Below are 14713 nucleotides of genomic sequence, written 5' to 3' on the forward strand. Positions count from 1 at the left end.
TGCTGGGGGGGCTGGTTGGTGCCGGTGTCCCATGGGCTGCACGGAGTGGCTTTCGGGGCGGGGAGTGAGAAGTCACAGCCTAGGCGCAGCTGAGGGGGATCCTGCCAGATCGGCCAGTGCCTCCTGCCCATTTTTAGCTCCCATCCTCTGGCGCTGCCTGGAGGAGACAGCCCCTGCTTGGCGTTGCCAGTGCACACGCAGAACGAGGGCTGCCTGACCGGAGCTGTGTAGTCAGGGGGATTTGATGTGCTCCTTCCTTTGCCTGCCGCCAGCTGTCTCCCTGCTGCCCCCCTGCCTGCCCTCAGGACTGTGAAGCTTCTTGAGCAGATCCCTTGTTGTTCTTAGACGCCCCAGGGCTCGTCTGGGCCTTTGGAAAAGCTTGTCCCAGGGAGGGGTCCTTAGCTAGGGTAAGGACTAAAATCCGCACAGGGCGTTCACCCCGGGAGGAGGGAGCCGGAGGGGAGAGATGTCTGGTCACCTTACTTAACACCCTTCTGGAAGGTGTTCAGATCCCACGGGGCTGGGAGCTACCCTCCCCCCCCACTCCAGCGTTCAGCCCGAAACAGTCTAATCTCGGCTCTGTTGTTTCGTTAGGTCACAGTGAAAGCGAATGCTGGGGCTGGGGAGTTCTCCACGTCAGTGGCCCGCCCGTCGCTCTGCGATGGCCAGTGGCACAGCATAGCAGGTGAGATGGCAACCGGTAACCGGCCACGTGGGCATGCTTTTCTGTCATGCCACCGGGCTGCAGGAGTCTGGGATTTCCCTCTGCCGCCTTCCTGCAGAGCGGACTGTGGTCAAAGCCACTTGCACAGCTGGGAAGGGCTCAGTGTTCAAAAACTTGACGGCTCCCTGTATTAGGAAATCGGTAGCTTTTTTTAGGCCTGAAACAATTGTTTCTGCTTCACTAGTTCCCTTTGTCTGAGGATCTCAAAGCACTGTACAAACGTTAATTAAGGCTGTCACTGCACGCGGGGCGGGATTCATTAGTTGATATTATCATCTCCATTTAACAGATGGGGAAATAGTGAGTCACCGCGAGGTTAAATGCTTTGCATCGTCACACAACATATTAATAACAGACTTGAATAGAGCTGAACCAGGTGTCCGGACTCCCAGCTCCCTGCTCTTACCACTGCCTACACTGCCTGCCTTCGCAGTTATCATCTGGAACGCCTCTCTTTTGTTAAAGGGCAGTTGCATGTAAACTGAGTCTCTGAAGGTTGCAGTGAGCCTCTCTGGCTGTGGGTTTCAGGGGATTCCAAGGGAGCTGTGCAGAGCCCTGGCACTGTACTATGAGCTCAGCGCACCAAGCGCCATGTCCAGGCCTCGGCAGCTGGGGGGAGTGAGCCAGACCAGAGCCCAGCTCCCTCTCCCATCGCCACGCTGGCTCTGCAGTCCCTGCAGGCAGCTGATGGCACTCTGACCCCAGTCCTGGAGCAGCTCTGCTCTATGCCGCTCTTCTGCCTGTCAGCGCACCAGAGCAGGAGATGGATGCTGCACAGCTCAGGCGTCCCGCTGCGTTTTGAGCCAGGAACGGCTCTCTGGAGCCTCGCCTGTCTCATGTCTAGGCCACTTGCTCTGAACTAGCAGCATTTACATCAGGCTGCCTCTCCAGCCTGTTGGACAGCGAGCGCAGGAGACCTGTCCAGTCACTTCCAGAGGCCAGAATAGAGAAGCTGACCCTGGTGATTGAAAACCAGACCTTTCAACACAATTCTGTTTGGCCAAAAAGGTTTTGGTTTTGTTCCATCATGGAACAGAAGCACATTTCAAAACCTCAGAAGATGTCGTGAAGCAGATGGACGCGTTGTCCCCTGGCCAGCTCTAAGGGGGCGTTAGCGGTGCTGACTCGTTGGGTTTCTTTCTAAGTTATCAAAGGCAAAAACATGATCCGGGTGGACGTGGACACAGCTGGAAACTACACGGTGGGACCCAGCCAAACTCACTCAGTTGATACCAAAGAGACACTGCATCTGGGGGGCGTGCCAGGTGAGTCAGAGGAGCATTGGCGATCTGGCTGAGAGTCGCTGTCGCCATAGAGCTGCTGGTGTCAGATCTGGGTCCCAGAAGGTCTGAATGTCTCAATTCCCAGGGGCATGCACTGCGTTCCTGCTGTCACCTCCCCGCATGTCAGGCTGCAGGGGTGTAGGTGAAGCTCCCCCTGTTGGTGTTTTGCAGAGCTGAAGATTGTTACCTGGAGAGCTCCCATCTGCCTCAGGATGAGAGCGGGAAGCCTGCAGGGTCCCCAGCTGCTCTTGTCTCTGAGAACTTTCTGTGGGAGTCTGGGGAATAGCCTTTCTCGACAGCTGTGGTTAATAGGACCCAATTCCTTTGTCCCAGTGGAAGCCAGTTAGACTCTTCCAGCAGTGGAAGTCTACCCCAGGGGAGGGGGGGGGCAACACAGCCTCCCCCAGCACCTGCCGACTCCCACCTCAGGTGCCACAGGCGTGTGTTGATCCAGCACATCCCCTGAAGCGCCTCTACCTTCAGGACTTCTAAGAAGTTCCCAACCACAGGCCCTGCTAGGCCCAGCAGCCTGCACAGAGGCAGGGAGATGCCGCTCGTCTCAGCAGGCGTGAATCTGGGCCCAGTCGTTTTGTTACTCGTTTTGCCTTGCTGGGAGGGGGGGGGTGCGTTGGTTTGGTTTAAGTTCTTTGCTACCCAAGGTCAGGCCGAAATGGGCCTAGGCCCCATGGCTCCTCCCCTTTCTGCATTGCATTGCCCCTCTCATGAAGGCCCACTCTCTGTCCTCTGCTCCCCTCCACCCCCAAGATAACAAATCCCCCCCCCCCCCTCCCGTTACATATCCAAACCAGGCTGGCTCATTGGCATCTTTTCTCAGAGGAGATACCTCCCACTTCTGGGTTTCTATTGGGTGGGGGAAGGGGTGTGAATTTCAAGTTGCCACTTGCTTAGAGCCCTTCTGTTCTCAGCGACAGCGCTGCTTGTGCTAACCCGCCCCCCCTTGTGCCTCTCTGCAGGAGCTGCCATGCCAGCCCCACTTACTCATCTCCCCCATTACGTCGGCTGCATAAGGAAGCTGGTGATAAACCGGAACCACGTTGACCTGACGCAAGCTGGGACTGTCAGGGGCTCAGTCGGCCTTCAGGGCTGCCCCGTGATTTAAATAGTTGATGTAAGTGTAAAGCCTGAACTATGAAAAGCTGCACTAACCACCAGGTGCCTCACGGGCTCAGTGTCTAGCCCCCAGCAATCTCTTCTAGCCTTGATTAGAGACATGTGAGCGCAGCAGCTGGTATGCAGCCACACAGCTGCAAACCCGGGGTTGGGGGGGGCTGAGCCTGCAGCTCTGCAGTCTCTCTGAGATCACCTTTTTATCTTCAATTGGTTTTATTTGTGCCTCAGAGGATGGTTCTTCATAACCCATCTTGCCCAGAACAGAAGCAGTAGAGACAATTCCCTGTTACCTAAGAGGCATGGCTCTTGCGGTTTAAAACAGCAGCTTAGAAGGAAGGGGGAGTACAGTGCACTGCTCTGTTTGCTCATCTGACACGTCAAGGTGCTTCCCTGCTGTGGATGTGGGTTTAGAGAGTTTGAGTGACAAAATATTGTCAGCACAGTAAGAACAGCCTTTGCTAAACCTGTATCTCGGGCATTGACCACGTGTCTGGTAGGAAATGCAGTGAGGATAAACTGGATTCATTCCAGCAGTATGTTTACGTCACTCCATCAGGCAGGATGAAGCCAGTTTGGGAAAGGGGCATTTAAAATGGTTCAGCGTCAAGTATTTTAAATTATCAAAACCCCAGAAAATGACTTTCTAAAGTATTACATCCCCCACAGAGCGTGCACCTCTTTAAGCATTGCAGCTGGAGGTGAGACAGCACGCTCTCCCCCACGTAAGATACCCTTATGGCAAAACAGCACAGTGCTTTTAGTGTGCTGCCCTATGCCTTGTGTGCTGACTGGGCTTTCAGGAGGAAAACCCAACTCCCACAAGCTGAAAGGAAGAGTTCAGGTTTTAGAATCTTATTTTGGGAGTGTGGGAAGGGGGGAGGTAAGCCCCATGGATATCTGATAGCTAGAAAACTTTTCACCCTGCTCACTCACATGTAGCTCCCACTTCATTGATAAATGCCAAGTAAAGCCTGTTGTACGAAAATGCAAACAGCTGCTGAAGACATTGCATTTATTTAAGGAAAAAAAGCTGTGTCATAAACCTGGCAGGTTTTGCTGTAGTTGTCACTTTGCCCTCTTTCCACCACTTTCCTTCTCATGTGTGGCATCTTTGTTTCTAACTTCCACTGTAGTGCAGCTGTCACTTAAAAACAAAACCATTTTTCCCTAAGCCACCTCTAGGTCACTTACACGTCATATATATATTTGTGTGTATATATCTAGTCACATGGGGACAAAATCTTGCTTCTGAAATGGATTTATAACTTATATCAATATGATTTTTTTATGATGGGGGTAAATATTGTAAAATGGGCTTTTAACATGTCTTGTTTTTATTATCTTTCAACAAATGTAAGTATGCCCATTTTTAAATTGTAGTATTAAAGATGGGCTTTGTAAATCACTGGTACATACTTTTGAGTGAAATAAATTTTATGTTATCTACTCCTTGAGAATTGAGTGTGTGAAGGGCAAGGATGAACCCGAAGCAGCACGTAGGTTCTTTTCTTTGGACTATGAGACGCGGCAGCGATTATTCAATGAAAGAAACAATCCTGTTGCTCTCCCTAACATAGGGGTTCTTAAACTTTTTTTGCTGGGACCTCCCCTGTGAATATATTTCAGACTGTAACAAACTCCCCCCCCCGCCTAAAACAGTGATGACCTATGACATGCCCTCACCCTTAGTGGCATGCACAGGGACTGACAGCTTGCAACCCTGAGGTCACAACCCTGTTTGAGAATCCCTGTGCTAATATAAAAATAGGTGAGTGTTGTGACCCCTTTTGTATGACTCTTGTGTAGCAGACCCCCCACTTAGACCCTGAAAAAAGTTAGCTCCTAGGAGAACTGCTTCCCAGTACTTTAGCTAAAGCGAGTTGTTGCAGTGGAAGTGCTTCTTGTAATTTACAGCTTCCACTCTTGGAAACAGTTATATAATAGTGCAGTAAAAATAAGATAGCAGGTGTTTTCTCCAATGTTTAAAATTTGACACTCATTCCACTTTTAGTGTGGGGTAGTTGAGACTCGAGGGCTTACCCTGGAGCCCCTTAATCCATAGTTGTCCTCTGGGGCCTCAGGTTAAATGCTACCATGAGTTCTACAGCTGGAGGGGCTACACACTGAACCGGTATGAACACAGTATGGTTAAAAATTGATATTTCTATCTTTTCCATCTATGAAAAGTGTTCAATAACTATTTGTTCTATATTTGGGTGAAAAAAAACACAATACTTTTTCCATTCCACTTGTATAGCTAGAGGATGTGAAACAAAGTTAAACAATTTTAAAATCAGCAGACTTAGCTAACTTGGATCCAAGAGCTTTGACTGAGGAGCTCACTGGACCATTAAATGTTGATTTTTAAAAAAAAATAAATCTTGCAGCACAGGGTAAGTACATTCCAGAAATCTAGCTATCATCATTGTGCCCGTTTTGACAAGTGTTAAATATAAGCCTGACATCAATCAGAAGCAAGATAAAGGAGTAACTAATACAGGATTCTAGTTATGAATTCAAGGAAGGTGATAGAATTAATGCACATCAATCTGAGTTGAAGGAAAACTAGCTGATTGCCTAATAGGTCTACTTCCAGTGGGATCACACAGGGATTGGGTCTTTTGGCCCTCTGTTATTTAGCAGTGACCTCGAAGAAAACAATCACTGATAGTTTGCAAAGTACACAAATTGTGGGAGTGGTAAATAATAAAGAGAACAAGTCACTGATTCAGAACAATCTTGATTGCATACACTGTTACCAGATGCTTGGTAAGTGGGTACCAGAGAATGTAGGCCACATTTATGCACTGGGAGAACTGTTTCCCCTGATAGAGTATTCTGAAAAAGAGGTCAGGGCATGGTGGATAAACAAGCTCCCAGTGTGATAGTGCGGCCAAAACAGCTAATGTCATCCTGCGATGCATAAACAGGGGAATCTCAGCTTCTGTAAACCTTACGTTACCTCTTTGTTTAGCAGTGGTGTTACTGCTGCTGGAATACTGTGTCCGGGGCTTATGCTCACCCTTCAAGTAGGATGTAAAAAAATTGGAGAGTTCTGAGAAGAGCCATGAGAATTATTAAGGATTAGAAGAAAATGATTAGTCTATACTACTTAGATGTAGAACAAATATTTAATAATGGGCTCTTCAGCCTAGCAGAGAATGGTATAACGATCTAATGACTAACACTTGAAGCTAGACAAATTCAGCCTGGTAATCTAAATTTAATGGTGAGAGTAATTAAGCATTGGAACAATTTACTGGGGTCATGGTGGCTTCTCCATCACTTTAAATCAAGATAGTGTTTTTTTTCTCTAAAAGACCTTCTCTAGGAATTTTGGGGAAGTTCTCTGGCCTGTGTAATACAGGAGGCAGATAAAAATCGTTTGGCAGATAAAAATCCTTTATTTGCAGATTTAGTATAAGGTTAATAAGAAGTTAGCTAGTAATCCTACTGAAGTTGCTTAAGTTAAATGTCTATGACTAACCATAGGGGAGAGCAGATACTTAATCTAAACTCATATCTTCCTCTTCCTTGTCCTTTGACTCTCCCTCCTTTTGGTCTGACTTGACATTGTTCTGCATTGCTTTGGCAAATGCTTCTACATCTGAAAATTAAAGAAAGATTATTTAGGCTCTCTTTGCACCAAGGACAAGATTCATAATCATAAATCAGATTAAAGTTAAAGCACAGGTCATTGAGCAGAGGAAACAGGGTTGAACGTTTGCTCGTATGTTTAGCATATAGTGTGCATATTTAGATACATGTGCTAATCAGTGGAACTTTACTGAGTTTGATACTTATGGATAAAAATACACACCCGTCATCTTAACAGCAGATTTACCATACCAAGGTTTCCAGGCTTATCAGAGCTGATAACAGGCCCTCCCACTGTCAGAGGCACCAAGAATTACTGGTGACTTCACTTACTGCAGCAATGCCTTCAATAGTTGCATTAGCACCTGAGTAAATGCAACACAAAAAATATTTCTAGGTCCTAACTGTCACTGCGAGTTCTGCTGTATTGAGGTATTCTCCATAACTGTAGCAAAGCCTATTTCTGGAGTGCTTTCTCAGACTTTGGCATCAATACTATGCAATCCTAGATGAATAGAAACCATCATGTCAGATGATACCTAAGCAGCATGCCTAACGTTTAGACTTATGGAAAGGAGTTCAGTGATTTTATTTACTAATTATAATAAATCATTTTTTCAAAAAAGTGACTCGGGTACTTAATTCTTTTGACTTTCAATGGTTTTAGGCACTTGAGTGATTTTTGAAATTATTACCCAGCATTTATTCCCATGGTAGATTCAGGCACTGCACTCAGTCATTTACAGGGCAACAATGATGAAATCCATGCTCTTGCAATAGAAAAAATACTTACCACCTTTATTTGCTGCATCCACTGCCTCAGCTGGTAAGCCAAACTGACTCATTAGTGGGCCAAGTTGTCCTGAAGCTAAAGCAGCACTGAACATGCTCAATGCCTGTGAATTAGAGTCAACAATATCAAATCAAGCTTGCATTTTGTTTCTGAATGGCCACTTTGAATGAATTAATCTTCACCTTGTTTATTACACAGAATACCATTTCCACGTCACAGAATATGCTGACCACTAGTTAGTTTAACCACAGACTGTGCGCATTGACTCTCTTCAGTCAATTTAAATAGTGCAACCTAAACTGCTCTAAAATCGGGTTTAAACTGCTGCAACTTGTGTGTTCAGACATGCCCAAAGAGGAAGAGTGCAGTAAGCAAGTGTCACTTTAAGTGAGTGGATATATGCTAGCTTTCAGGGGACTGCCTACCTGCCCTCCTATGAAGGGAGATCCTGAGACTGCAGTCATCACTACTGTGCTTTCTGAGAGACTTAATTACATAGAGAAGGGGAAAGCCCAAACCAAGGAAGTCAGGGGTCTTTAGACCATACGTGGGACTAAGTCACTGCCATGGAAAAGTGAGTTCTTGGCTTTTCCTGTGAATGCATCAATGAGAGAAAGCACAGAGAAATAGACTTGGGGCAAGTGTGTAGCTATTTATTTCACAAATGTATAGCATGCGTAAAGAAATATTTCATTCTAAGATTTCCATAAAAACCAACAGATGTCCACTGTTTGCGAGCTGCATGAAGCACAGGGAATTGAAGTAGTTTCTTGGGGTTGGTCTACACTGAAAAGTTAGGTCAACACAGCTACATTGCTCAGGGGTGTGAAAAATCCACACCCTTGAGCAACCTAGCCTATTGGGGGTTAGGCCAACTTTAGACAGCGCTAGGTCAACGGAAGAACATATGCCATTGTGGCACCTACCTGCTGAAACTGGGGAGATGTCAGAGTATTCTGAATCTCTTCTGCTGTCTGTGGCAGAGATTCCCCAGATGGAAGATAAGGCAGCAACCGCTCTTGAACTTCAGCATTTGCCAGAATGGGAGCCATGATCTCAGGAGTCAGCACACTGGCCAAGTCAACTACAAAAGAATAAAGCTTTGTTAAAACTAAACACAAAGCAAATTTGTTTAACTAGTAGTTGGAGTGAATACCAAGATGTGACACTCCAGATTTCCAGGAACTCTTTTGAGGCAGTCACAAGTTCATCATTTATTCAAAGTAAGAGGGTTTAATAGAAAGGCTTCCAAACCAATTTGAAATTGTACAGGACAGTAAAATAGTTTCAAGGGGCATACAGTATCCAATGGCTGTCTAGGCAGACTACTGTTACCTTGCTGTCCTCCTGCTCCAGATGGCACATTCATAGTAGCTAAAATGTTCTGAAGGTCACTCAACTGAATGGGCTGAGTTGGGCTTGTCGCTGTGCTGGTTCCATTGCCCGAACTTGGTGCAGGGCTGGGACTGGTTGCAGATGCAGACGCAGATGCAGATGCAGCCGCAGGAGCAGACGGGGCTGGTGTGACACGTGTAGAGGAAGTAGTGGAAGATGGAGTGACAGCAGCTGATTGACTGCGAGAACTAGAAGTGTAATTGATATCATTAACTCACAGCAGAAGCAGTTACTTCACGCTTCTATAAGCGGCTTTCAGTCAACCAACCAGCTTTGGCACCCCTTTGAGGATGTGTTATAGCCATTTTAAAGAACTACGAAAATGGGGTGTATGTAAATCTTACCTTGATGATGAGCTGCTGGTTGGGGGTCCCCCGCTTCCCAGTAAGCTGGCCAGGCCAGGCCCTGTCAGTGCACCGAGCCCACCTTCCATAAGATGGAAAGACGTGTTTAGAAACTACTGTATGTTCATTCCCTTTATAAAAATAAAACTATTTGTTCAGGTTTGACTGGACTGCACTCACACGTAACATTCTTTTTGCTGTCTAGAAAAGGGGTATTTTTGTACCTGCCAATTATATTTGCTAAAGTAATGGGAGGAGGCCAAAGAGGGGGAAAAAACAAATCTATTCCTTTTTATGAAAATGCAGGTATTTTTCACTTTTTAATTTTAAACCCATTAGTATAATCCTTGTCCAAAAGACACTTGTGCTTATTAAAAGCTGTTCAACTTCTAGATGTATCAAAGGATGAAGTTGCCTTGGTTTGTATAATACAAACAAAGCCCCAAAACCATCAAAGACTGTCTCATGCAAGAAAATGGGCTATATCCTTAGGAAGTCTCAAAATAATAGAAGTCGAATTGTTTTATTTTATGGTTTTCTGCCAGGCTTTCAAAATCCAAGTTTTGGCTCTGAACTCGTGAGCCAGAGTTCAGTGGAAAGATGCTAGCACCAGCCTTAGGACCACCACTATTATCTCCCCTATAGCCCTACATTCCCTTCAGTTTCATCTCTAGTGCAGACATGCAGCAGCAGTCAGGCAGCTCTGCATTTAAACACTCTACAGACAGAGCAAAATCGAGAAGAATGATCCACTACATGAGAGGTGCGTCCAACATAATGCTGTGCCAGGCACTAATGCATAGCAAAAGGCCAAGAAAATGATGTGTGGTAAGTGTCTTGTATATGAGAATTTACAAATCAAAGACTCCTCCCACCCATGTTGCTAGTCACAGCTATTCTAAGCTGGCAACAGAAACAAGCTACGCAGAACTGGGTGGTGGTTTAAAAGATACAGTTTTCAGTGATTTCTCTTTGTGATTCTTCTCTTTAACCATGTGATGGCCTAACTTGCTTATTTAGTACATATTCCCGATAGAATGGGCTCTTATTCCAAGTCTAACTGCTGTATGCTTTTCCACATGAACATCTGCATTCTGTTGTCCAACCTTTTGAAAACTAGCTGCAGACCCGAAGGGCTAAATTAGAGTGGCCCATTAGCACATGCATGATGGACTGAAACTACAGGAGGAGGATATAGGAGGGGAATGGACAAATGACCATCCACTTGTTTCTGTTCTTTTGTCTGCTCGTTTCTGCAGAGATCCCCCAACAGTAGTGAATCAGGCTGCCTCCCCTAATAGCATAATACCTCCACTACTGCCAGAATAGGTGCAGCAGAGCTAAATTACAAGGTTAGTGTCAACTTTTCACTATACTGCAACAGGTCCTGCTGGAAATAACTCAGGTATGAGCAGCAGTGAAGGCAGGATCCTGAACGAGGGGTGCAAACCAGATTGACACACAAATGTCATCCCAGGTCTGTCACTCCCAATACTAGTGGGGGCCCAAGACCAGTGCAGAGACAGCATGATCAGCACCTGCAGAAGGAAGCACCTTGTTTCATTGAGCAGTAAATTAACTGGTATACCCAAGCCCTGACACTAAAAGAATGTGAACCTTGAATAATCTCAAGCCGCCATATGGCTAAATGAAAAAGCCAGCGAGATACACAGTCAAATTTTGAGGAAAGGAAGAAATTTGGAATGTCAGAAATCAACCACTGCCATCAAAAGGAAGGAGAATGCTCTCCTCCAACTCCCTTCTAAGAAGTTAGTCTTCCACCCATTAGCCATCTTCCTGCTCCTTCAATCCTGGAATATAGTTCAATGCAAAACTAACAACACTGATTTTGTGGGGGAAACCCTACACACACTGACTATCATATGTCAAGTTGAATTATTGGTCACTCTGCCTGCTAGAACCCTTTTTTCCAGTTTTGTTTCCCATCTATTTGTTATTTTGTCCTTGAGGAAGGGACTTGCCTTCTCACATGAAGGAAGTGCTATTCAATAGCAAGTACAAGAAAATAAATCAGTGTAAACCCGAGAGGAGAAATCACCATTTTGGCAAAAAGATATGAAAGCATTTTACCAAGTCCTCCTAAGCCTGTTGGTCCGATCAGCTGCATGAGCTGGTTATGGCTCATATTCCCAAGAAGGCTTTGCAAGCCACCCTCACCTAAAAACAAAAACATTCTGAAATATAACATTTACATTTTTCATAACTGTGGCTCAAGCAGCAAGAGATTAATTGACATATTCTGCAAGGAGGAACATTTCAAGTGTTTACTATTTTAAGATGCTCAAAAAAAAATGCAGCTTAGCTTCAGAAAAAGGGAGGACTCCAGAGAACATAACAAATACAACCAAGAAGGATTTCTTCCAGCAGCTTCATTTTTCAGCCTGGTACTTATTATAGCAACACAATTTATTTTGCTAAGAATGTGTCTGCATTTCTAGTATAAGCATTCTCCCAAAGTCACCCTCCAAAATCAGCAGGGATTTGTTCCTAGAAAACTGCAAAGCGTGTATAAAAACCTCTCAAACTGAAAAGAAGCAGATTATACCTCCTAATGCTGAGAGCTCATGGCCTCCACTTCCACTCCCACTCAAAGCACCAGGCATTGGTGGATTGTTGAGATACTCATTCACTTTACGGCAATGCTCCTCATCTTTTTCAGTCTTTGGTTCCTGTAAAAGAGTTGTTCTTAAGCCTCCAACATCTTCAAGAGAGATCAGAAGTTTGATAATTCTTTAAAGTGTAGTCCCCCGTGCTTCCCCTCAAGTATCCCTCACACACATTTAGACTTCTTTTGTTTCAAGCCACATTATTTACTTGTTACAAACCTGCATCCAGAAGAAAAGTCGCTTTGATCCTGCCTTGAACTTCAGCACATACACACGACCAGTAGTACACTGAGGTACCCTCTTAAATTCACAGTCATCAGGAAAGATAATCAAATCCTGGAAAAGAGAGAGCAGGATAAAAGATTAAAGAAATACTTTGATATTTCTTTTCCTATATTCCTCACACAAACCTCTCTCCATGCCCTTTTCCACACTCCTCCTTACACCAGGTATGTACTTCCAAAGCCTATTTGCAAAGCCATCACCTGTCTTATTCAAGTCTCTCCTAAAGACTCAGTGATGTTCACAATACAGAGTACAAAAGAGACATTACATAATTGTTAAAATTGAAATAGTGAAGTTATACTCACATCTTCAACATTGCCAGAAGTCCTGTCTTTCCAACAAAAGTGAATGAGGGAATCATCAGTTTGCTGGATGTAAACAAGGCCTTTTCGTTTATCTGGGGTTACAGTACTGCCTTTCAGAGACATCTTTCCTGCCCGAAATTCCACCAAATATTTGCTGGATGAGCCACGGGAGCCTGGCACCAGGCTTGGAAACAATGCACCTGAAGACATCCTGAAAAGAGACAATGGACTATAAAATATGACTATATAAAAGATCCCATTATTTCTCTCTAGTACAAGATTTCATTAGAACCTCAACTCAGAACTAACTCCACAAGAGAAAGTTGTCCCACTGTTTCTAGAATTTGCAATGCACTGAAGAAGAGTTGAAGTGCTAACAATGACCTAGCAATTAAATGAAGGAGGCTCTAACCTTCCCAACTCCATTACTACCATGGAACTGATCCATTAATATTTTCAAAATGACAATGACTTCTTCCTGAAACTCATTCTTTGATCCTGAGAACCATGACAGAGGCCAGACTAATTTTGTATGCTTCGGAGTACTACTGTAACTGACCCCCTCTTTCAAATGTTTCTAAAGCACCTATCATTGTCATATCCAAGATAATTTGCACAAAGGCCAATGTCTACAATAACTTCCATAGCAAAAAGCCTTCACAACTAAACATTTTGGTTCCAAACAGCCTGATAGATTATAGGTACAGCATATTCCACAAATGCTACATCAGTCAATGTAGCCTAGGAAACTACTCAGAAAAACATGTAGAGAAGTTAAAGATTAGATTGGCATAAACCCATAGAAAGAGACTGGCAAGCAGAGACCCTTGCATTTGCTTCTGAGAAGCAGGTGCCATTATTTGATCCAGTTATTCCATTGCCTGTTTCAAGTTTAAGTGCAATTAGCATCTGCACAGAACTTTACATGTTCAAAATACTTTAAACATTAATTTTTGTATCATCCACATAATGTGAGAAACCATCTTCATTTTACAGAGGCAGAAATACACAAAAGAGTTGAGTGGCTGCCCTCAGGTCACATATCAAAGCAATCAGGAGAAGGAGAAACAGAAAACAGGAATCCAAACTCCCTGTCACGTGCACTACATCAAGCTGCCTACTATGCCCTGCATATGCATTCAGGAAATGGGGCAGTGATCCTGAGCTGTGTTTACTCAGGAGGTTCAGTGCCTATATAGGACAGCTTTGGACACTCAGTTGCTCATCTGTACAGAGACAGGTGGCCTTTTAAAATAAGTTATGTAATTCACGCCAAATAAAGCATGTGACAGCATGCCTGACCTCTGCCCAAGTCTGCAGACAGCCTGAAACAGCGCCTCCCAGGTGAGGCGCTCGGATTGAGCTCAAGTGTTAACACTTGAACTTAATGATGCCAGTGTAGGAAAGGCAGTGTGACCTTGTGACCAGAAGACTGGAGTGGGACTCAGGAGATCTGGCTCTATTTCCAGCTCTGCCACTGAGGCAGTAAGTGACCTTGGGCACGTCACTTATCTCCCTGATCCTCCGTTTCCTCACCTGTAAGGCCGGGGTGACGCTGACCTCCTTCGCCCAGCACTTTACGAGCTACTGCTGAAAGGAGCCACATCTCAGATCATTTACGGGCACAAATTCTCCATCTACTTCGCACGAACACACGTCAGGCGGCTGGACGTGGAAACAGCAGCCGGAGCCACCCCCCGCTCGGCCAGGGCAGGGCGCGAAGTCCAGCGCAACAGGCCCGAGGCCAGCAAACGGCTGAGTCACTCCCGAGAGGCCACAGCGCTGGGCGGCAGCCGGGCCCGTCCCGGGGCAGCGCGGCGCCCTCACGGGCGGTCAGGCGGCAGCAGCAGGCAGAGGCCGGGGCTTGACTCCCAGCCCAGGGAGACCACGCACAGCCCAGCGGCACCGGGGGGGGGGGGCAGTGACCAGCGCGCTCCGCCCGCCCAACGGCCTTCCCTGCCTGGCACTCGACCCTAGCCCGGCTCCCCAGCCCAGAGTCACCCCACTTACCTGCCGCCTCGCCTCGCCTCAGCCCACCCCACAGCTCCGCCGAAGACTTCCGGCTCCCAGCCCCAGAGCAATTCCGCCGACCCGCCCCCGCTTCCCGTCACACCCCCCCCACGGGCTCTTTTGCCCTTCCCATTGGCCGGCTCGTATGTCACTCAGCGCCAGCCGGACCGACATGCACCGCGCCGGCCTCGCGGGGTTCGGTTGAGAGAGCGAGGCGCC

The 14713-nt window shown here is 46.0% G+C and overlaps 2 protein-coding genes across 5 annotated transcripts in view; one reads left to right on the top strand and one right to left on the bottom strand.

The window, feature by feature from the left end:
• Nucleotides 1–4423, top strand: part of LAMA5 (laminin subunit alpha 5) — a 148604-nt gene extending 144181 nt beyond the window's left edge. For all 3 annotated transcript variants that reach the window (XM_067554117.1, XM_067554115.1, XM_067554116.1), the window contains exons 78-80: nt 595–685; nt 1870–1989; nt 2982–4423. In XM_067554117.1, coding sequence (XP_067410218.1) covers nt 595–685; nt 1870–1989; nt 2982–3127 — 357 coding nt within the window. In that variant the 3' untranslated portion in view covers nt 3128–4423. The remainder of the gene's footprint in view (nt 1–594; nt 686–1869; nt 1990–2981) is intronic.
• Nucleotides 4424–6519: 2096 nt separating this feature from the next.
• ADRM1 (ADRM1 26S proteasome ubiquitin receptor) lies at nt 6520–14564 on the bottom strand. 2 transcript variants are annotated; one of them, XM_067554121.1, is made up of 10 exons: nt 14495–14564; nt 12485–12695; nt 12114–12230; nt 11834–11957; nt 11359–11445; nt 9268–9349; nt 8864–9111; nt 8455–8612; nt 7529–7631; nt 6520–6745 (listed from the first exon to the last, which is right to left on the bottom strand). In XM_067554121.1, exons 2-10 carry the CDS (start codon nt 12692–12694, stop codon nt 6645–6647), a joined length of 1230 nt encoding a protein of 409 aa, XP_067410222.1. In that variant the 5' UTR covers nt 12695; nt 14495–14564; the 3' UTR covers nt 6520–6644. The 2 variants fall into 2 exon arrangements, with proteins under 2 accessions (XP_067410222.1, XP_067410221.1); XM_067554120.1 differs by lacking the exon at nt 14495–14564 and adding an exon at nt 14021–14240.
• Between the last annotated feature and the right edge of the window lie 149 nt (nt 14565–14713).

This window comes from Emydura macquarii, unplaced genomic scaffold (assembly GCF_026122565.2).
Source record: "Emydura macquarii macquarii isolate MOO-44397 ecotype Brisbane River unplaced genomic scaffold, CSIRO-AGI_Emac_v2 contig_1483, whole genome shotgun sequence".
NCBI lineage: Eukaryota > Metazoa > Chordata > Testudines > Chelidae > Emydura > Emydura macquarii.

What these genes read in the sequence shown, in the direction of transcription:
- ADRM1 (XM_067554121.1), bottom strand. Translation starts at nt 12,694, where the DNA reads ATGTCTTCAGGTGCATTGTTTCCAAGCCTGGTGCCAGGCTCCCGTGGC. An exon ending in CTTCTGGCAATGTTGAAGAT is followed by an intron (nt 12,231 to 12,484) that starts GTGAGTATAACT and finishes TCTCTTTTCCAG; the next exon opens with GATTTGATTATCTTTCCTGA. An exon ending in GACTTTTCTTCTGGATGCAG is followed by an intron (nt 11,958 to 12,113) that starts GTTTGTAACAAG and finishes ACTCTTTTACAG; the next exon opens with GAACCAAAGACTGAAAAAGA.